This window comes from Salvia splendens, chromosome 2 (genome assembly GCF_004379255.2).
Source record: "Salvia splendens isolate huo1 chromosome 2, SspV2, whole genome shotgun sequence".
NCBI classification, from domain to species: Eukaryota; Viridiplantae; Streptophyta; class Magnoliopsida; order Lamiales; family Lamiaceae; genus Salvia; species Salvia splendens.
In genome coordinates, this window is record NC_056033.1 from 22,122,681 (window position 1) to 22,143,892 (window position 21,212).

At 44.7% G+C, this 21,212-nt stretch overlaps 1 protein-coding gene and 1 pseudogene across 1 annotated transcript; one reads left to right on the forward strand and one right to left on the reverse strand.

Moving 5' to 3' along the window:
- The first annotated feature begins 9,290 nt into the window (after positions 1–9,290).
- On the forward strand, positions 9,291–10,325 carry LOC121776220 (annotated as a pseudogene).
- A 9,604-nt stretch (positions 10,326–19,929) lies between these two features.
- LOC121776230 lies at positions 19,930–20,865 on the reverse strand. The gene has a single exon (XM_042173393.1). It carries the CDS (start codon positions 20,863–20,865, stop codon positions 19,930–19,932), a length of 936 nt encoding a protein of 311 aa, XP_042029327.1.
- Positions 20,866–21,212: the final 347 nt, after the last annotated feature.

Here is a 21,212-nt window from a genome sequence, read left to right on the forward strand (position 1 = left end):
CTTTTCTCTCGACTCTTTTTTTCACTCGACTCTTTTTCAATGCCCTCACTTTTTTTTCTCTCAACCTCACGAGCTCTCCTTGCTTGTGACAATTTCTGTTGGTCCTCTTGAACTTGTTGAGGTGTCAATGAGACAAGCATAATAGACTTGTTGTTGTGCTTGAAGGTTAGTGGTTGTCAAATCCATCATAAATCACCCTACGATCAAACTGCCATGGCCTCCCCAAAAGAATGTGACTTGCATGCATTGGCACAACATCACAAAGAACATCATCTTTATAATTGCCAATTGAAAACGAAATTAGAACTCGCTTAGTCACTCGAATTTCTCCACATTCATTAAGCCATTGTAGCTTGTATGGATTAGGATGTTTTTCCATTGTTAAGCTCAACTTTTCCACCATTTCAGAACTTGCAACATTTGCACAACTACCACCATCAATAATCATTATGCAAAGTTTACCTTGGACCAAACACCTTGTGTGGAAGATGTTCTCCCTTTGTTGATCATCGTTTCTGTTTTGCATGTTTAGAGCCCTTCGAACCACCAAAAGTTCTCCATGTTCTGGTCCAATCTCCTCCAATTGTTTATCCTCCTCCTCCTCATCATCATCTTCACGTTCACTTTCAGATTCTATCTCTCCATTTGGCTTCAAAATCATCACCCTTTTGTTTGGACATTGAGATGCAATGTGTCCAACACCTTGACAACGAAAACATTTGATATCTCTATTTCGAGTAGAAGTAGAAAAATACCTTTACCCTTCTCAAATTCTTTGGACTTGGATGTCAACGCTTCATTTTGGGGTTTAGAAGCTGCCCCAAAATTGCATTTGGATGAAGTCCACTCTTTTGTCCTTGACAAATGAGAACTTGTTGAAAAATTCTTTTGGATTGTTCCCTTCTTCTTCAATTGTCCCTCCACCTTCATGGCCATATGAACCATGTCCTCCAACTCCACATAGTGTTGAAGCTCCACAATATTTGCAATCTCCCTATTCAGCCAACATAAGAATCGAGCCATGGTTGCTTCTCTATCTTCTTCAACATTTGCCCTAATCATAGCAATCTCCATCTCTTTGTAGTACTCATCAACAGATTTAGTACCTTGTTTCATAGATTGTAATTTTTGATACAATTCACGAAAATAATGAGTAGGTACAAATCTCTTACGCATTATGCCTTTCATTTCTTCCCACGTCGAAATTGGTCTTCCTCCATATCGCCTTGTACTAGTGTTCAATTGATCCCACCAAACTATAGCATAGTCAGTGAATTCAATAGCAGCAAGCCTAACCTTTTTCTCCTCGGAAGAGTTGTGACATTCAAAGATGAGATCCACCTTCTCTCCAACTCCAATTAAGCTTCAGGGTCACTCCTTCCTTGGAATGTTGGGATCTTCAGTTTGATACTTCTCAAATCACCATCAACTTCATTTGTACGCCCTCTTCTACCGTTTCCATGCCTCTCATTTCGAAGCATTATCACACAAAAATAAACCTCACAAAACACACGTGTATATCACTCGTTGGCTTTTACCTCCCCTCAAATAATCTCACCACTCAAGCCTTTTACCACTCCGTCTCTTTTGCAAAGATAACACAAGTAAAAAACAAATCAAGAACAAACAAGATCTAATAACGACCAACCAAACTTCAGCCCTTGAATGAAAGATGAAAGGAAATGGTCAAGAAAATATGAGGTGAAATATGTATTTCGTTTTTTTTCTTATTTTTCAGTTTTTTTTCTAGTTTTTTCAGTTTTTTTTTCAAGGATATGAAAGATAAACAATGTAAGATAAGGCTAAGGATAGATCAATACCAGTTGGCTCGTGATACCAAATGATAAGGATTGAGATACGACGAAGGACCCGTTGGATATATTGATCCAAGAACCCAACGTATAAGGTTTGGCAGCGGCCTCCCTTGATTGATAATCTGGTTTGATCCACTTCTAGAGCTTAGAAAACCTCGACCCAATGGCTATATGATCAGCCAAGAACCTCGATATGGTTGAACGCCACAAGAACTTGCTCAAAGTATCTTGATAAGTTCCAAACAAGTGAAAACCTCTACAAAGAGAATTCAACTCACAAGACAAAGTCTATTTCGTATTTGATCAACGGTGTCTTCAAATGACATGCTTACAAGCTTATTTATAGGCTAGAATGGACTCTTGAAAGTCTCACATCATTAGTACAACTTAAGACACTTAAAAATGACTCATAATAAAAGAAAAGTAACTCCTAAACCTGTGGTATAACTCTAGGATATCTAAAGTCACTTATTTAACATAAAATGTAACTAAAATAGACTCTTCATTTTGGCTGCCCCAACTTGGACGAAAATGCATCATGTATCATCAATTTGGGCCTCCAAAATGTTGATATGTAGTGACTCCACACTTCAAGTCTTGGGCTGCCCACAAACTTGAATAATATTCACCACTTGGCCCAATGTAGAATGGTCTTGTAACTGGGCTTTTATTTCAACAACTAAAAGCAACATGGACTCCATTATCTTCTTAGCTCTAGCTCTTGTAATTGGCCCACTTGGAATGATCAATGGATCCATCTTCTTGTCCTTGTAGATCAGCTTGGTTGTGTCTCCATCAATGTTGTTGCAATTGGTTACTGGTAATGCACAGGTGTGGGTCCGCCTCAACCCTCCACCCCTAAGGGTGTTTTTATATAAAAAAAAGTAGCTTAAGGGCAACGGCCGTTGGTTCGATGGCCTGAAAGATGTGGATCGGCACAGACCCGGGAGTGCTTTTAATGAGCGTAAGACGGCCCCCGAATGATAGGTGTCTGTGGGCCCACTCCGAGACCCTAGCGGAAATCTTTTCCCGTAGGAACATAAACATATCTGTACGTTCACACCACGATAGAGAGGAACTCCCAAGTAGAGGAAAGGGAAGGTACCTCGGGATAAGCCTCCTTCACTTGTATTGCATTCGCACATCTTTCATGTTTTTCATCGATGTAAAAAAAAAAAAAAAAAAAAAAAAAAAAAAAAAATGTTTTTCATCGATGTAAAAATTGCTCTTGACCAGATTGATTTGCTGCCCCGACACATCCGCATAGTTATCGAGGCAGGCTCTAAGCTTCCTCCGGGGATTCACAGCCGCTTGCGTGAAAATGATGATGTCATCGGCATATGCGAGGTGGCTGATCTCCATACATCGACGAGTAGCCTGAAAAGTCATTTCATTCTGCCCCAGTATTAGTTTATCAAGGGCTCTCGAGAGATAGTCCGCAGCAATCACAAACGAGCTGGGAAGATGGGGTCTCCTTGACGCAATCCCCGAGAGGATTTGAAAAAGCCCGCCGGGGCACCATTGACTTGTTACCGAGAACCAACATGTGCTAATGCATCTCTCAACCATTGAAACCCAAGCATTTGGGAATCCCATCCTTCTAATGACCTTAAGTAGGAAAGGCCATTGCACCCGGTCGTAGGCCTTGGCCATATAAATTTTAATCGCAACATTTGGGGCTGGAGTGCATCTGGCTAGCTCATAGAACATTTCCTGAGCAAGGAGCACATTGTCGTTGAGGAGTCTCCCTTCCACGAATCCACTTTGGTTCGGGGACACAACCTGCGGCAGAAACGGCGTTAGCCTTTTAGCAATAATTTTTGTGATCACCTTATTAATGACGTTGCAAAGGCTGATGGGCCGGTAGTCCCCCCACGTCGTAGGTGCTGATTTTTTGGGGATGAGTACGACACTTGTGGCCGTGATGCTTCGGGGGAGGAATGCCCCGAGGAAGAATTGTACAATTGCCACCTCCACATCCGACCCCACGGTATCCCAGCATGCTTGGAAAAAGGTAGCCGTGAAGCCATCCAGCCCTGGCGCGCTGTTTCCGGAAATATAAAAAACGGCTCTTTTAATTTCTTCTGATCCTGGAGCCTTAGGGAGATCCTCCAATTGCTCCGAGGGAGGCAGGTGGTGCAGGAGGTCAAGGTCCGGGTTGGCAAGTTCCGGGCAATCGGGCCCAAGGAGACCTTTGAAAAAGTTGACCGCCGAGTTTCTAATCTCCGTTTCGTCCGTTAGCTCTTGCCCATTCTCTTCAATCCTATGAATTCTTAACCTGGTCCTCTTTTGCTTGACCCAGCTTTGGTAGAACCTGGTGTTGTTATCTCCTTCCGCAAGCCATCTCAAGGTCGCTTTCTGATGCCAAAAATCTTCCTCCATCTTAAGGGATAGGATGTAGTTAGTGATAAGCTTGTTGATCTCTGTTCTATTCCCCGGCGTTGGATCCTCTTCAAAATCTGCTTGAGCCACGACAATGCTTTCTTCAAGATTTCTGAGGTTAATGTGAACGTTCCCAAACACCTCCTTGTTCCACACTTTAAGTTTATTACGAAAATCCTGACCAGAAGGCTCACTCCAATCCTCCCGAAGGTGATCTCCCCAAATCAGAGTGGCTTTGTGAAGGGGCGGTTATTGAATGATAATGTCTTACTAGCCCAGGAAATGTTCCATGAACTCTCGCGAAGCTCCCCGGCTCCAAATGTGGAGATCAAGATCGACATGGCCAAGGCCCTATGATCATGTCCAATGGCCCTTCCTGTTGAGAGCCCTACGTCGAATGGGCTTCCCGGAGGCTTGGGTTTCGATGAACGAGAGATGCGTGGGATGGTTCTGGTTTTTGGTCCTTATAAATGGCGCCCCATCCGTATTCTTTAAATCGACACGAGGACTTAGGCAGGGTGATCCCATCTCCCTGGCCTTGTTTGCTCTCGCCGCGAACTATCTTTCAAGGGCCCTCGATAAGTTAATCTTAGGGAGAAAAGAAATGGCATACAAGGCCACTAGACGATGTATGGGGTCAACCACCTAGCCTATGTCGATGATATCATCATTTTTACACTTGCGGTAACAAATCCCCTCCGGCAGCTCAGAGCTTGCCTTGATGAGTATGCGATGATCTCGGGCCAGCAAATCAACTTGTCTAAGAGCAACTTTTACATTGATGAAGCTCATGAAGGGAGCGCAAGCCTTATCCAAACCGAAGGCGGCTTCTCCTGAGGTAATTTCCCGTTCCTTTATTTGGGGGTCCCCATCTACCGTGGAGTTAAACGCACAGATATGTTCATGTTTCTTCGAGAAAAAGTTGCAGGAAGAATCTTAGGATGGGCACATCGGCATCTCTCCTTTGGAAGAAGGCTTACTCTCATTAAAAGTACCCTTGAGGCGGTCCCAATTCATATCTTCCAAGCTATTGAACCAACTGCCGGTGCCCTTAACCAATTGGACCAGCAGCTGGCTCGGTTCTTTTGGGTGCAACAATGGAAAAGAAAAGGACACACTGGATTCGCTGGGACCAAATCTGTCTCCCAACGGCAGAAGGGGGCCTTGGTATCCGTAGATTCAAGGAAGTGATCCAGGCTTTTAACATCAAGTCGTGGTGGAGATTTCGCGAACATAGCTCCCTTTGGGCTAGGTTCATGATGGCAAAATACTGTTCCAACGTGTCCCCCCTCACAGCTAAGCCATCTGGGAGGAATAGCCCAATATGGAAAAGATTATTGAGGGCGCGAGACCAAGCGCAAACATTCATTAGATGGGTGGTGGGTCACAGAGAGATCTACTTTTGGGATGATATTTGGCTTGAAGATGTCGCCATTAGGGATCTAAGCATTGACGATAGGGGTGCTCCACTCACCAAGGTCTCGAACTTCATCCGTGGAGGCGCTTGGGATGTACCTAAACTACAACTGCTCCAATACCAATCCGGCATCTCCCAACACATTATTAGCAAGATCATTGACACGCCGATTCTTGAAGAGGAGCATGACATTCCGAGATGGACCCTCACCCGGCGTGGAGACTTCTCTTTGGAGACTAAGTGGGACACTCTTCGCTCACACAGGCCGACCATCCTAGGGCTTGAGGATATCTAGAAAGCCGGCCTCACTAACTCCATTGCGATCTTTAATTGGCGGTTGCTCTCAAATCGGATCCCGGTAGAGACAAAACTCCAATGGCAAAAGATTGAGTTGGCATCCAAATGCCAATGCTGCCTCAATAGCCCAAATATTGAATCCCTCCAGCACCTTTTCATCCAAGGCGAGGAGCGGCAAGTATTTGGAGGGAGTTCGATGGATGGTTCGAGGGAGCCTCACCACCACTCCGAATCAATGACACTATCCCGGAAAGAATTGAATGCCTTTTGGTTAGCGGTTGGCCTCTCCCTTCTCTAACTTCTCTCTCTAGATTTTCCAACGCCGACGGTAATCTAGCCGGCCTCCCCGCCGACGGGTCACCCGAGGGAACGTGCGTGGTCTCTCGGCCAAGGCTCACTTTGCTCGGTCGGTGGTGATATGCCCTCGCACCCGCCTCAATGGTGAAGGCCGGTGGCAAGGTGCCGGAGTAGGAGGCCACGGGCGTTATCCATGCGTTGCGCATCCTCTCTACGCCGGAATGGACCTTCTCAACGTTGGACCGGCCAAAAACAAAGAGGATAGGAACCCCATATCCGGTGAAATCACGGCAAGCCCTCAAGCGTGCCGGCCTTGAAACGGGCTCGGAGGTGAGTAGGGCTAAGAAGAGGATGATTTTTGAATTGGAACATGCTTGTGTTGGGGAGATACTGAACGCATTAGCTCAAATGGCTAAGGAGGGAAGCGCGTCAACGGGTGATTTGGAGGAACCCGATTATGAGGGGGTAGCCGGAACTTCGCCAGCGCCGGCCAGCCGGAACGATGATGTAACACCAAAGGGGAGGGTGCTGGTCAACCATCAGCACGTGGAAGGTACAAGGGTCCATGTGATTCCTTGTCTTGGTGTGGGGGTGACATGTGAGGAGTTGGATGCATGTTACTCACAAATTAGGGAAAAGACAAAGCTTGCTTTGCATGGGGAAGGAAGTGTTGGCTCTCTTTTGGTAAGTGGCAATTTGAATTCAAATTCTACTCCATGTGCCACACACCCTCTCCTCCCTTAGCAATCGGCCATGGTGAAAACGAGGGGGACCGGCCTCCCGCCGCTCAGCCGTCGGAAAACTCTCGCCGGAAAACATGTGGCCGCCGGTGGGAGCTTGGAAGGTGGCGAAACTTCTCCACCACGAAGGGGGGTCGGGGAGCGGGGAAGGAGAATCAGCCTCGTACAAGCCCCTTAAGGCCGAGCCAATCCCCTTGGATGACACCAAGATTAAGGCCGTGTGGAAGGTTGGATGCTTGGAAGGCACACCATCCCGTACCTTCTCCGATTCAGACACGGATGTCCTCTCGGAGAAGTTAGGGCTAGCCGTCGTTGGAAAGTTCTCACACTCGCTCCCATCTTCCTCCCAAATTCAAAGGAGCCTTGGAGGTTTGGGGAAATACTTGAACGCTAAGCACAATTTAATTCAATTCCAAGCGATGGCCGACTACGCTAAGGTCTTAAATGGCCCCAATGGGAACCCCAATTGGTATGTCGATATCCACCCAATGAGGGTGTTCAAGTGGGCGCTGTACTTTGATACATTCTTCGAGTCGCCGGTTGTTGCCGTTTGGTGTAACATCATGGGAATCCCAGCGCATATCTTTGAGGAATCGGCTCTCATGGCAATCGGTAAACTTCTAGGCAAGCCACTACAAGCCGACCATGCCACAATCCATCAAAGCCGGCTCTCATTCGCGAGGATTTGTGTAGAGATTGACATCTCTACTTCCCCGACGGAAGAGATCATCCTTAATATCCGAGGCAAAGATTCAAGGTACAAAGTGGCATGGGACCGTATTCCATTGTTTTGCGCTAATTGCAAACATGTTGGGCATGAGGAAGAGGATTGCCATGCAGCGGGAAGGAAGGCTCGGGGTAGAGACAAGGATCACTGAGCAACATCCAAGGAGAACCATGCGAGCCATACCTCAAAGACCATCCGACGTGAGTGGCGCCCAATGGCGGAGGCTTGGTCTGGCACTGCATCGACCCCTGGACATTTGGAGACGGTTAAAGATTGTAACAACCACGTGGAGAACACCAAGGGTTCTTCGAGTGCGGGACAGTCAAAGCCAAGAGTGGCTAGTAGGAGGCAACCAAGTGTGGATGAGGATGGCTTACAATTGGTGTCGAGGAAGAGGAAGGGAAAGGTACATGAGGGATTTATGCACACCAAGGCTCCATACGTTGATGATTGGCATTTGAAGGAGAATGTTGCTATGTTGACGTTTGGGAGTGTTAAATCGGGTACAATTGACTCGAGTTTTAGCTCCATGAATGCCGCATGTGGGCCCCCCAACCGAGAAATAGAGGGCCTCATCGAGGACTTGGATCCAGGAGGGTCTGTCCCTTGCGGAGGCATCCCTATTGCTGACCTTAACTAGGTGATGGACAAAGGTTTTGGGGATGCAAAGGTTGCATCAAATTGTAATAGGATTTTGAGAGTATATAGATGACCATCCTAGTTGTTAGGGAGGCCCTCGTTGTACTCTAATTTGTCATGACTTGGCGAGTCGTCACTTTTGGGCGACTCGGTATATGTTTGGTTGCATCAATTGGTTTTTGTAATGCACAGGTGTGGGTTCGCCTTAACCCTCCTCCCATTGGGTGTTTAAAATTTTAAAAAAAAAACAACAAGCCAAGAGGCACCTGAGCCGCTCCTTGCCATATCTTATCCTTTGGTTCATTTGGGCGGAGCGCAACAGAAGTCGACATGAGCAGGTACAATTCAAACCGTTCAACGTGGTGTGGCAAGTCCAAATGATCATCTGGAATGGCATGGCGAATGGAATGATCAAGCCGAAGTATTGGAGAGGCATGCAATCAAGTTGCACCCCCCGGAGCCACATCGAGAGTAGAAGGCCAAGACCGCTCGTCATGGCAATCAAGTGGCACCCCCTGGAGCAATCGTGGATCAAGGTCAACACAGATGGTGCCTACATGAATGCAACGAACAAGGCAGGAGGGGTGGACTCGTACGAGACGGAGGGGGAAAGATCCTTGCAGCCTTCTCGACCCCCCTCGAAATACAATCAGCTTTGGAAGCCGAACTCTGGGCAATACAATCAGCTTTGGAAGCCGAACTCTCGGACACGGAGCAAGCGACCAAACTCGTCAACAGTAAAACATGGGGACCAGCTCACGTTCGCCAAGTCATGGCGCGCCTTGCCATCCTCAAGCGCCAACATAACTTCCGAATTACCTTTATCCATAGGGAAGGAAACAAAGCAGCCAATTACCTTGCCAAGATGGGGCTCGAACATTCCACCTTCTGTCGCATGACCGCAGAAACAACTCCAAGAATGATTAAAGCCATTGCCCGAATGGACGAGATGGGAATACCCAACATCCGGGTGAAAGATGAAATCCGAGAGTAGTACAAGGGCCATGGGAGCCTCCTCCGAGCCGGATCTAAGAGACGCTGTAGAGTATGCAGGTATGGAGCCTTTATGGGCATGTCCCCTTCTTATTTTTGTTTTCCTAGACATAGTGTGATCGGTCCCTTTGTAACTCTCTGATTGTACCCTTTTGATATGAAATATAGGGATGAGGGACCCACGAACCCTCCACCGTGAAGGTATTTAAAAAAAAAGAAGGATTGAAGATCCTTGAGAAGGTGAAAACAACTTATGACATTCCAATAGTTACTAATGTGCACGAAACAATACAGTGTGAAGCTGTTGGCAAGGTTGCAGACATAATTCAGATTCCTGCTTTTTTGTGCCGACAGACAGATCTGCTTGTAGCTGCTGCAAAGACTGGGAAAATTATCAATATTAAGAAAGTCCAATTCTGTGCGCCTTCAGTCATGGAAAATTCTGTTGAAAAGATAAGATTGGCTTGAAATGAAAATGTTATGGTTTGTGAGAGAGGCACTATGTTTGGTTACCATGACCTGATTGTTGATCCACGCAATTTTGAGTGGTTGAGGGAGGCCAATTGTCCTGTTGTTGGTGATATAACACACTCTCTTCAACAACCGGCTGGTAGAAAGCTTGAAGGTGGTGGTGTTGCCAGTGGTGGTCGACGTGAACTGATACCCTGCATTGCCCGAACTGCAGTTGATGTTGGGGTTGACAGAATCTTTATGGAGGTGCATGATGAACCTCTAAAGGCACCAGTTGATGGTCCAACACAGTGGCCTCTACGTCATCTGGAAGAACTCTTGGAAGAGCTCATTGCAATTGCTCGGGTTAGCAAGGGGAAGAAACAGTATGAAATCGACCTCACTCCATTTCAACCGTGAGAACCAAAGCAGATTCCACTGCGTGCTCTACCTCCATTGGCAGGACGGGCGTTGGGGAAAGACTTCTTTGGCTTTGTGATGTATTCAATTCGATCGTATTATTTTTTCGTTAATGATTTGTATCAGCAGCCCTGCTTGTATCTGTAGTCGAACTAAAATTTCTATATTTTCTGTCATCTGTATTTGGTACAAGCGCTCCTGTTTCATATATTTTGAACGTGCAATACGAATTCTTAATAGTCTCTGAACCTCCCTCAGTAAATGCTACGACAACTCATATTGATCAGGTAGCTTTGCTTTTATTTTCATACCATTTAAAAATATATTTATTTAGTAAAATGGTGATTGATCTGTTTTTATTTTTTGGAGGTGGGTATATAAGTGTCTCTGAGAAGCATTTTCACAAAAAAAATCGTTGCTAAAGGATGTATTCATAGCATAGATCCAAGTACAAAAGTTGGCGGACAAATGTTGGGATTGAATTGGTGTGAAATAAATGTTAAAGTCGTGGTTGAACCTAAGGAGCAATTGATCAGGCCTTACGACAACTTGCAAGAGCTTTCCCGGAATTTTAGCACCTTAGCAATCAAGAGAGAGAAGCTCTCCCTTCTCTCTAGATTTCGTCCACTCTCCCTCCCTCCCCTTTGAGGGAGGTGAAATGTAATCTTCAGCCACGACTATGGTGAAGGCCGGCGGAGAACCGGCGGTTGAGGCTGCTACGGTTTCATCTCACACGATCCAATCACCCCGCTCGCCGGAACGGAGTCTCCCTTTCATCCCACGGCCAAAGACGAAGAGGGCCGGGACTCCTTTCCCTGAGAGAGGCCGGCGTGAGCTGAAACGCACAGGCCTTGAGACTATTTCGGGGGTTAGTCGAATCAAGAAAAAAATGATCTTCGAAATGGCCGAGGAGCTACTCGCCGGGAAAAATGATGAGGAGACGGCGTCGCCGGAAGGAGAGCAACCTTCCGATGGGTATACGATCAGAACGTTTGCTCAAATGGCGAGGCCGGGCCCCTTCGAAGCAGCTACGGGTCACTTACTCCTTCCCGACCATGAACAGTATTTTGCTGCCGGAATCTCGGACGATGACCTAGTGGACCCACCAGTCAAATCCGGTTTCCGGGAGGTAGTTGAGCCGATGAAGGAGTCGACAGCAAAGATGGATCAATACCAGTTGGCTCTGATACCAAATGATATGGATTGGGATACGACGAAGGACCCGTTGGATATATTGATCCAAGAACCCCACGTATAATGATTGGCAGCGGATTTCCTTGATTGATAATCTGGTTTGATCCACTTCCAGAGCTTGGAAAACCTCGACCCGTTGGCTATGTAATCAGCCAAGAACCTCGGTATGGTTGAACGCCACAAGAACTTGCTCAAAGTATCTTGATAAGTTCCAAACAAGTGAAAAACTCTACAAAGAGAATTCAACTCACAAGAAAAACTCTATTTTCGTATTTGATCAATGATGTCCTCAAATGACATGCTTACAAGCCTATTTATAGGCTAGAATGGACTCTTGAAAGTCTCATATCATTAGTACAACTTAAGACCTTTAGAATGACTCATAATAAGTGAAAAGTAACTCCTAACTATTGGTGTGACTTTAGGACATCTAAAGTCACTTATTTAACTCAAAAGTAACTTAAAAATGACTCTTCATTTTTGCTGCTCCAACTTGGACGAAAATGCATCATTTATCTTCAATTTGGGCCTCCAAAATGTGATATATATTGACTCAAAACTTCATGCATTGGGCTGCCCACTAACTTGAATAATATTCACCATTTGGCCCAATGTTGAATGGTCTTGGAATTGGGCTTTTATTTCATCAACTAAAAGCATCATGGACTCCTTTATCTTCTTAGCTCTAGCTCTTGTAATTGGTCCACTTTGAATGATTAATGGATCCATCTTCTTGTCCTTGTTGATCAGCTTGGGTGTACCTCCATCATTCCCTTCTTCTTCAAGAGGATTCGTCCTCGAATCTAATTCACCAACATAAGGAGATAAATCAGAAACATTGAAAGTAGCACTTACATTAAACTCACCAGGTAAGTCAAGTTTGTAAGCATTATCATTGACTTTTCCAATCACTTGGAATGGTCCATCTCCTCTTGGCTGCAACTTGGACTTTCTTTTCGAAGGAAATCTCTCCTTTCTCATATGCAACCAAACCCAATCTCCCGGCTCAAAGATGACTTGTTTCCGACCCTTGTTGGCTTGCTTTGCATATTGTTCTGTCCTCTTTTCAATGTTGAGTCTTACCCTTTCATGCAATCTTTTCACCATTTCAGCCTTAGCTTTTCCATCAAGACTTGCACGATCTTCAATAGGTATTGGAATCAAATCTAGTGGACTCAATGGATTGAAACCATACACAACTTCAAATGGGGAAAAGTTAGTAGCAGAATGGACACTTCTATTATAAGCAAACTCAGCAAAAGGTAAGCATTCCTCCCAACTTTTCAAGTTCTTTTTAACTAAAGTTCGTAGTAATTGAGACAAAGTCCTATTAACTACTTCAGTTTGTCCATCAGTTTGTGGATGACAAGTAGTAGAAAACAAGAGTTTAGTTCCCAACTTATTCCACAACACTCGCCAAAAATGACTCACAAATTTAGCATCTCGATCACTCACAATTGATCTAGGAACACCATGCAAACAGACAATTTCTTTAAAGAACAAATCAGCGATATGAGATGCATCATCAGTTTTGTGACATGGAATAAAATGTGCCATTTTTGAAAACCTATCAACAACCACAAAAACTGAATCTCTACCTCTTTTTGTTCCTGGCAAACCAACAACAAAGTCCATTGAAATATCCTCCCAAGGTGCACTAGGAATTGGTAACGGTTTGTACAAAACATGTGGGTGTGATTTAGACTTGGCTTGCATGCAAGTTATGCATCTTTTACAAATTCTTTCAACATCCACACGCATTTTAGGCCAAAAGAAATGTTCAAGCAAAACATTCATTGTCTTATGGACTCCAAAATGACCCATTAAACCACCACCATGAGCTTCACGCACAAGCAATTCACGCATAGAACCTTTAGGAATGCATAATTTGTTTTCTCTAAACAAATAGCCATCATGCCTATAGAACTTGTCAAATGCAGCATGCTCACAAGCTAAATAGATAGAAGAAAAGTCCGGGTCATTATCATACATTTCCTTAATCAACTCAAAACCAAGCAACTTAGAACTCAAAGTAGTGATCAAAATGTACCTCCGAGATAATGCATCAGCCACAATATTTTCTTTTCCCTTTTTGTATTTGATTACATAGGGAAATGATTCAATGAATTCCACCCACTTAACATGTCTCTTGCTAAGCTTACCTTGACCTTTCAAGTACTTGAGAGATTCATGATCCGTGTGAATTACAAACTCTCTAGGCCACAAGTAATGCTACCATGTTTCCAAAGCTCTAACCAAAGCATATAACTCCTTGTCATACGTTGGATAGTTCAATTGAGCTCCTTTCAACTTTTCGCTAAAGTACGCGATTGGCTTCCTATCCTGCAACAAAACAGCTCCTATGCCTACCCCAGATGCATCACATTCAAGCTCAAACATGTTATCAAAGTTAGGCAAAGAAAGAATTGGTGCAGTTGTAAGTTTTTCTTTAAGGAGATTAAAAGCATGTTCTTGTTTTTCTCCCCAATAAAAACAAACATCCTTTTTCACAATTTCATTCAAAGGTGCAGCAATTGTACTAAAATCCTTGACAAACCTCCTATAAAAACTAGCAAGACCATGAAAACTTCTAACTTGTGCTACATTTTGAGGAATTGGCCATTCTAAAATAGCTTTCACCTTCTCTTTTTCCATTTCAATCCCATTAGCACTTATAACAAAACCCAGAAAAACAACTTTATCCATGCAAAAAGAACACTTTTTGAGATTTGCATACAATGATTCTTTTCGTAAGGTATCCAAAACTGCACGCACATGGTTAAGATGTTCATTCACATTTTTGCTATAGACAAGAATATCATCAAAATAAACAACCACAAATTTTCCAATGAATTTTCTCAAAACATGGTGCATCAACCTCATGAAAGTACTTGGTGCATTAGTTAAACCAAAAGGCATTACTAACCACTCATATAGACCAAATTTTGTTTTAAAGGCTGTTTTCCATTCGTCTCCTTCTCTAATTCGAATTTGATGATAACCACTTTTCAAATCGATCTTACTAAACACAACAGAACCATGCAATTCATCAAGCATATCATCTAGCCTAGGAATAGGATAGCGATACTTTACCGTGATTTTGTTGATTGCTCGGCAGTCGATGCACATCCTCCATGATCCATCTTTCTTAGAAACAACAATTACCGGAACAGCACATGGACTCATGCTCTCACGGATTTTTCCATTGTCCAACAACTCTTGCACTTGCCTTTGAATTTCCTTAGTCTCTTCGGGATTGGCTCTATAGGCTAGTCGATTTGGTAGAACTGCCCCGGGAATAAGGTCAATTTGGTGTTCAATACCTCTTAATGGCGGTAATCCACTTGATTCTTCCACGGGAAAAACATCTTCGAATTCCTGTAAAAGAGACACAAAAGCACTTGGCCAAGAAGTGGTTAATTCGTTAGTGGTAAACAAAGACTGTTTGTACACTAAGATGAAAACAATCTTTTTTTCAACTATTGCACTCTTTATTTCTCTTGCTCCCACATAAAAGTTCTTTTTTTCGTTCGGACTCTTTTCACTTGACTCTTTTTCAATGCCCTCACCTTTTTTCCTCTCATTCTTACTTTTCTCTCGACTCTTTTTTTCACTCGACTCTTTTTCAATGCTCTCACTTCTTTTCCTCTCAACCTCACGAGCTCTCCTTGCTTGTGACAATTTCTGTTGGTCCTCTTGAACTTGTTGAGGTGTTAAAGACACAAGCATAATAGACTTGTTGTTGTGCTTGAAGGTGTAGTGGTTGTGAAATCCATCATAAGTCACTCTACGATCAAACTGCCATGGCCTCCCCAAAAGAATGTGACTAGCATGCATTGGCACAACATAGCAAAGAACATCATCTTTATAATTGCCAATTGAAAACGAAATTAGAACTCGCTTAGTCACTCGAATTTCTCCACATTCATTAAGCCATTGTAGCTTGTACGGATTAGGATGTTTTTCCGTTGTTAAGCTCAACTTTTCCACCATTTCAGAACTTGCAACGTTTGCACAACTACCACCATCAATAATCATTATGCAAAGTTTACCTTGGACCAAACACCTTGTGTGGAAGATGTTCTCCCTTTGCTGATCATCGTTTCTGTTTTGCATGTTTAGAGCCCTTCGAACCAAAAAGTTCTCCATGTTCTGGTTCAATCTCCTCCAATTGTTTATCCTCCTCCTCCTCATCATCATCTTCACGTTCACTTTCAGATTCTATCTCTCCATTTGGCTTCAAAATCATCACCCTTTTGTTTGGACATTGAGATGCAATGTGTCCAACACCTTGACAACGAAAACATTTGATATCTCTATTTCGAGTAGAAGTAGAAGTAGAAATACCGTTACCCTTCTCAAATTCTTTGGACTTGGATGTCGACGCCTCATTTTGGGGTTTAGAACCTGCCCCAAAATTGGGTTTGGTTGAAGTCCACTCTTTTGTCCTTGAAGAATGAGAACTTGTTGAAAAATTCTTTTGGATTGTTCCCTTCTTCTTCAATTGTCCCTCCACCTTCATGGCCATATGAACCATGTCCTCCAACTCCACATAGTGTTGAAGCTCCACAATGTTTGCAATCTCCCTATTCAGCCCACATAAGAATCGAGCCATAGTTGCTTCTCTATCTTCTTCAACATTTGCCCTAATCATGGCAATCTCCATGTCTTTGTAGTACTCATCAACAGATTTAGTACCTTGTTTCATAGATTGTAATTTTTGATACAATTCACGAAAATAATGAGAAGGTACAAATCTCTTACGCATTATGCTTTTCATTTCTTCCCAAGTCGAAACTGGTCTTCCTCCGTATCGCCTTGTACTGGTTGTCAATTGATCCCACCAAACTATAGCATAGTCAGTGAATTCAATAGCAGCAAGTCTAACCTTTTTCTCCTCGGAATAGTTGTGACATTCAAAGATGAGATCCACCTTTCTCTCCCACTCCAAATAAGCTTCGGGGTCACTCCTTCCTTGGAATGTTGGGATCTTCAGTTTGATGCTTCTCAAATCACCATCCACTTCATTTGTACGCCCTCTTCTACCGTTTCCACGTCTCTCATTTCGATGCCTATATGAAGCATCATCTTCTCCTCCAATCTCTTCCTCCTCGTTATTATTTTCATTTGTTGCCTGAACTTCTAGCCTCTCCAACCGCCCTGAAACACTTTCCAGAATCCGTGCAAACCTTGCAAATTGTTGTTGCATGGCTTTCAACGTAGGATCAACTGGAATATGATCGTCAGTAGAATCCATCCTCACAGTTCACTCGTGTATCACACAAAATTAAACCTCACAAAACACTCGTGTATATCACTCGTTGGCTTTTACCTCCCCTCAAATAACCTCACCACTCAAGCCTTTTACCACTCTTTCTCTTTTGCAAAGATAACACAAGTAAAAAAAACAAATCAAAAACAAAACAAGAACTAATAACGACCAACCAAACTTCAGCCCTTGAATGAAGGATGAAAGGAAATGGTCAAGAAAATATGAGGTGAAATATGTATTGGGGTTTTTTTTTTCGGATTTTTTTTTTTGGATTTTTTTTTTCGAATTTTTTTTCTGATTTTTTTTTCGGATTTTTTTTTTGATTTTTTTTTTTTTTGATTTTTTTTTCAAGGATATGAAAGATAAACAATGTAAGATAAAGCTATGGATAGATCAATACCAGTTGGCTCTGATACCAAATGATATGGATTGGGATACGACGAAGGACCCGTTGGATATATTGATCCAAGAACCCCACGTATAATGATTGGCAGCGGATTTCCTTGATTGATAATCTGGTTTGATCCACTTCCAGAGCTTGGAAAACCTCGACCCGTATTTGATCAATGATGTCCTCAAATGACATGCTTACAAGCCTATTTATAGGCTAGAATGGACTCTTGAAAGTCTCATATCATTAGTACAACTTAAGACCTTTAGAATGACTCATAATAAGTGAAAAGTAACTCCTAACTATTGGTGTGACTTTAGGACATCTAAAGTCACTTATTTAACTCAAAAAGTAACTTAAAAATGACTCTTCATTTTTGCTGCTCCAACTTGGACGAAAATGCATCATTTATCTTCAATTTGGGCCTCCAAAATGTGATATATATTGACTCAAAACTTCATGCATTGGGCTGCCCACTAACTTGAATAATATTCACCATTTGGCCCAATGTTGAATGGTCTTGGAATTGGGCTTTTATTTCATCAACTAAAAGCATCATGGACTCCTTTATCTTCTTAGCTCTAGCTCTTGTAATTGGTCCACTTTGAATGATTAATGGATCCATCTTCTTGTCCTTGTTGATCAGCTTGGGTGTACCTCCATCACCCACCAGTCAAATCCGGTTTCCGGGAGGTAGTTGAGCCGATGAAGGAGTCGACAGCAAAGATGGAAGAAAAGAAGAAGAAGATTGCAATGGAAATGCTCAATATTCCATACTCTGTAGTTGACCTAGTGTCATTGATTGAGAGGCGGGGGGTCGCCCCATCAAACCACGAATCAAACTCATTCCATACTCTGCGAGCTCCGTAACCCTGAATGAAGAGGTGTTGGAGGGACTCAATATTCGGTCGAAGAGGGCAAAATTGACACTTGGAGGCAAGTTCAATCTTCCGCCACTGAAGTTTTGTGTCGACTGGCACCCGATTGGAAAGAAGCCTCCAGATGAAGATGGCTATTGACTTAGTGAGGCCCGCCTGCCAAACATCACCAGGCCTTGAACGATCGGGTTCCGCCCTCAGAGAGTGTGTCCCACGTCGATGCTACCGTGAATTCCCCGTGCTCAGATATGCTGTGGGATGCCGGCTTGATCGTGCAGGAGTCGGAGCTTGGGTTCATCCCAAGTGCCATTTGTAATGAACTCCGAGACCCGGGAGGTTGGCCTTCCCCTATCATCAAGGCTGAGGTCCCTGAGTGGGCTGTTGCCAAGCCAGATGTCATCCCAGAAGTAGATATTCCCTTGCCCTACAAGCCACCTCATGTACGGTTGCGCGAGAGTCCAAGCACTAGAGAGCCTCCTCCATGTAGGGCTACTCCTGCTCGGCGTTCTCAAGGTAAGTGGTGTGGAGATGGAGCAATATTTTGCCATCATGTATTTTGCCCAAAGGGAGTTTTGTTCCCGGAAGCGCCACCATAATTTTATGTTGAAAGCACGTAAAACCTCCAAAGTTTTCCAAATCCCGAGACCTCCTTCCTCGGTAGGGCGACACATTTGATCCCATCCAATCCAATGGGTTCGCTTTCTCTCACTCGTAGATCCCCAAAAGAATCGGGCCATTTGTTGATCAAGTTGTTTTAGGGTGCCGGCAGTGGGCTCAATGGCTTGGAAGATGTGTAAGGGGATCGCTTCAAGGGTGCTCTTAATCAGCGTGAGCCTCCCTCCAAAAGATAAGTGCCGGTGTGCCCAGCCCGAGATCCTTCTTGCAATCTTTTCACGTAGGAAGAGGAACATGTCCGTGCGCTTTACACCACAGTAGATGGGGACGCCGAGGTAGAGGAAGGGAAAGGTGCCCCTAGTGAAGCCTCCTTCCGCTTGGATCGAGGGTGCCCAATGGTCATGGATTTCGGCGATATAGAAGTTGCTCTTGGTGAGGCTGACTTGTTGGCCGGAGACATTTTCATAGTTCTCGAGACAGGCTCGGAGCTGGCGCAGGGGGGTTGCCGCCGCTTGTGTGAATATTATAATATCATCCGCATAGGCTAGGTGGCTGACCTCAATGCATCTCCGGGAGGCCTTAAACACCATATCCCTTTGGCCAAGTATAAGCTTATCCAAGGCTCGAGACAGGTAGTCCGCGGCAATTACAAACAACGCAGGGGAAATCGGATCACCTTGTCGGAGTCCCCGTGTTGATCTGAAGAATCCTGAAGGTACCCCATTGACAAGGATCGAGAACCAACACGAGCCTATGCACCTCTCCATGAGTGAGATCCATGTGTCCGGGAATCCCATTCGCCGAAGCACCTTGAAGAGGAAAGGCCATTGGATCCTATCATAGGCTTTCGCTCTTCACCGCTACATTAGGCACTGGGGAGCATCTTGCAAGTTCATGGAACATCTCTTGGGCCAACAGAGCGTTATCATTGAGGAGCCGCCCTTTCACGAAACCACTTTGGTTTGGGGAGATGACCTGTGGAAGGAAAGGGGAGAGTCGAGTCGTGAGTACCTTGGTGATGATCTTGTTAAAGACGTTGCAGAGGCTGATGGGTCGGTAGTCGGTCCATGACTCAGGCGACGCCTTCTTTGGGATGAGGACAATGCTTGTGGCCGTAATACTTCGTGGCAGGAAAGCCCCTCTAAAGAACTGGCCAATTCTTTCCACCACCTCCGGCCCCACAATAGTCCAACAGGCTTGGTAGAAAGTGGCGGAGAAGCCATCGGGTCCGGGGGCACTATCTCCGAAAATGCTGAAAACGGCGCTCCTGATCTCGTCCGCACCCGGCGCATTTGCGATGTCCGCAAAGTGCTCGGCTGAGTGTACTCGCTGGATAAGGTCAAGGTCTGGCTCGTCTAGAACCGGGTTGCTGGGCGCTAGAAGTTGTCGGTAGAAATCTACCGCTACCATCTCAGGGCTGCCTTTTGCCGCCAAAAATCCTCTTCCATTTTCAGCAACATGATGTACTCGGCAATGTATTTATTGATCATTGTCCTATTTTCTGGTGTTGGCCTTGCCTCGAAGATGGATTGGGCCACGGCAATTCCTTCCTCCTTTTCCTTGAGGTTGGCATGGATGTTCCCAAAAACTTCTTTGTTCCACGCCTTTAGGGCTCTTTTCACTCTAGCATGTTTGATTTGAATATTTAGGAGTCCACTCGCCCCCGTACTCTCCTCCCATGCATTTTGCACTACAGCCATGAACCCCCCATGTCGGATCCACATGTTCTGGAATCGGAATGCCTTGCCTCCGATGGTAGTGTTCAGCGTCTTACATCTTACAGGGACCGGCCCGTGGTCCGAAGCAACCCGAGGGAGGTTCGTAACCCGAGTAGCTTCGAAGGCCCTAGCCCAACCCTCACTAACAAGCACTCTATACAATCTTTCAAAGACGTCGTTTTTGGCCCATGTGAATGCTGCCCCATCGAACCCCGGATCAAGGAGCCTACAGTCTTCAATTGCCTCCGCGAAGTCGACCATCTCGGCTTGCCGGTTGGTGTCGCTCCCAACCCTATCTCGGTGTGATAGGATGGTGTTGAAGTCGCCACCGATAATCCATGGTGATCCTTCGAGGGGCCCAGCAATCTCTCTCATCTTATCCCACAGGAGGTGTCTTTCGGATCTTGTGCATTTGGCATACACGGCCGAAATGGCCAGCGGCCTAGCAATGCGGTGGGACTTGAGACGCCCATGTAGGATTTGTTCCGAATCACAATCAATATCAAAAGTGGATCCCTCTTCCGCAAACAACCAGATTTTTCCGGTCATGTTCGATCCAATGTAGGACAGCCCCAGGGCCTTGGAGAACCGGTCCGGATCCGGTGTTGTGAGTGGTTCCATTATTGCAAGGAATAAAACATTATGAGACTTAATTAGCCTTATCAAAACGTTTTGGGTTGACGCATTTGCGATTCCCCTCACGTTCCAAAACATGATATTGTAAGACATCATTAACAAGTAGGATGCGTACCCGAAGGAGACGAAGTCCCTCCTTGATATTCAATGAGATGTTGCTCTTTGTTCGTTGCGTGCTCCTCGGCATCGTCAAGTGGAGAGCCGTCTCCAATCCTCTCGGTCCCCACTTGCATGTCCATGGCCGAGTCGTCCGCTTCCCCACAATTGTCGACATCAAATTCTCAATTCTCCATGAGGGAGTAGTATTGGTTAGTGCTCATGTGATTCTTACT

What these genes read in the sequence shown, in the direction of transcription:
- LOC121776230 (XM_042173393.1), bottom strand. Translation starts at nt 20,865, where the DNA reads ATGGAACCACTCACAACACCGGATCCGGACCGGTTCTCCAAGGCCCTG.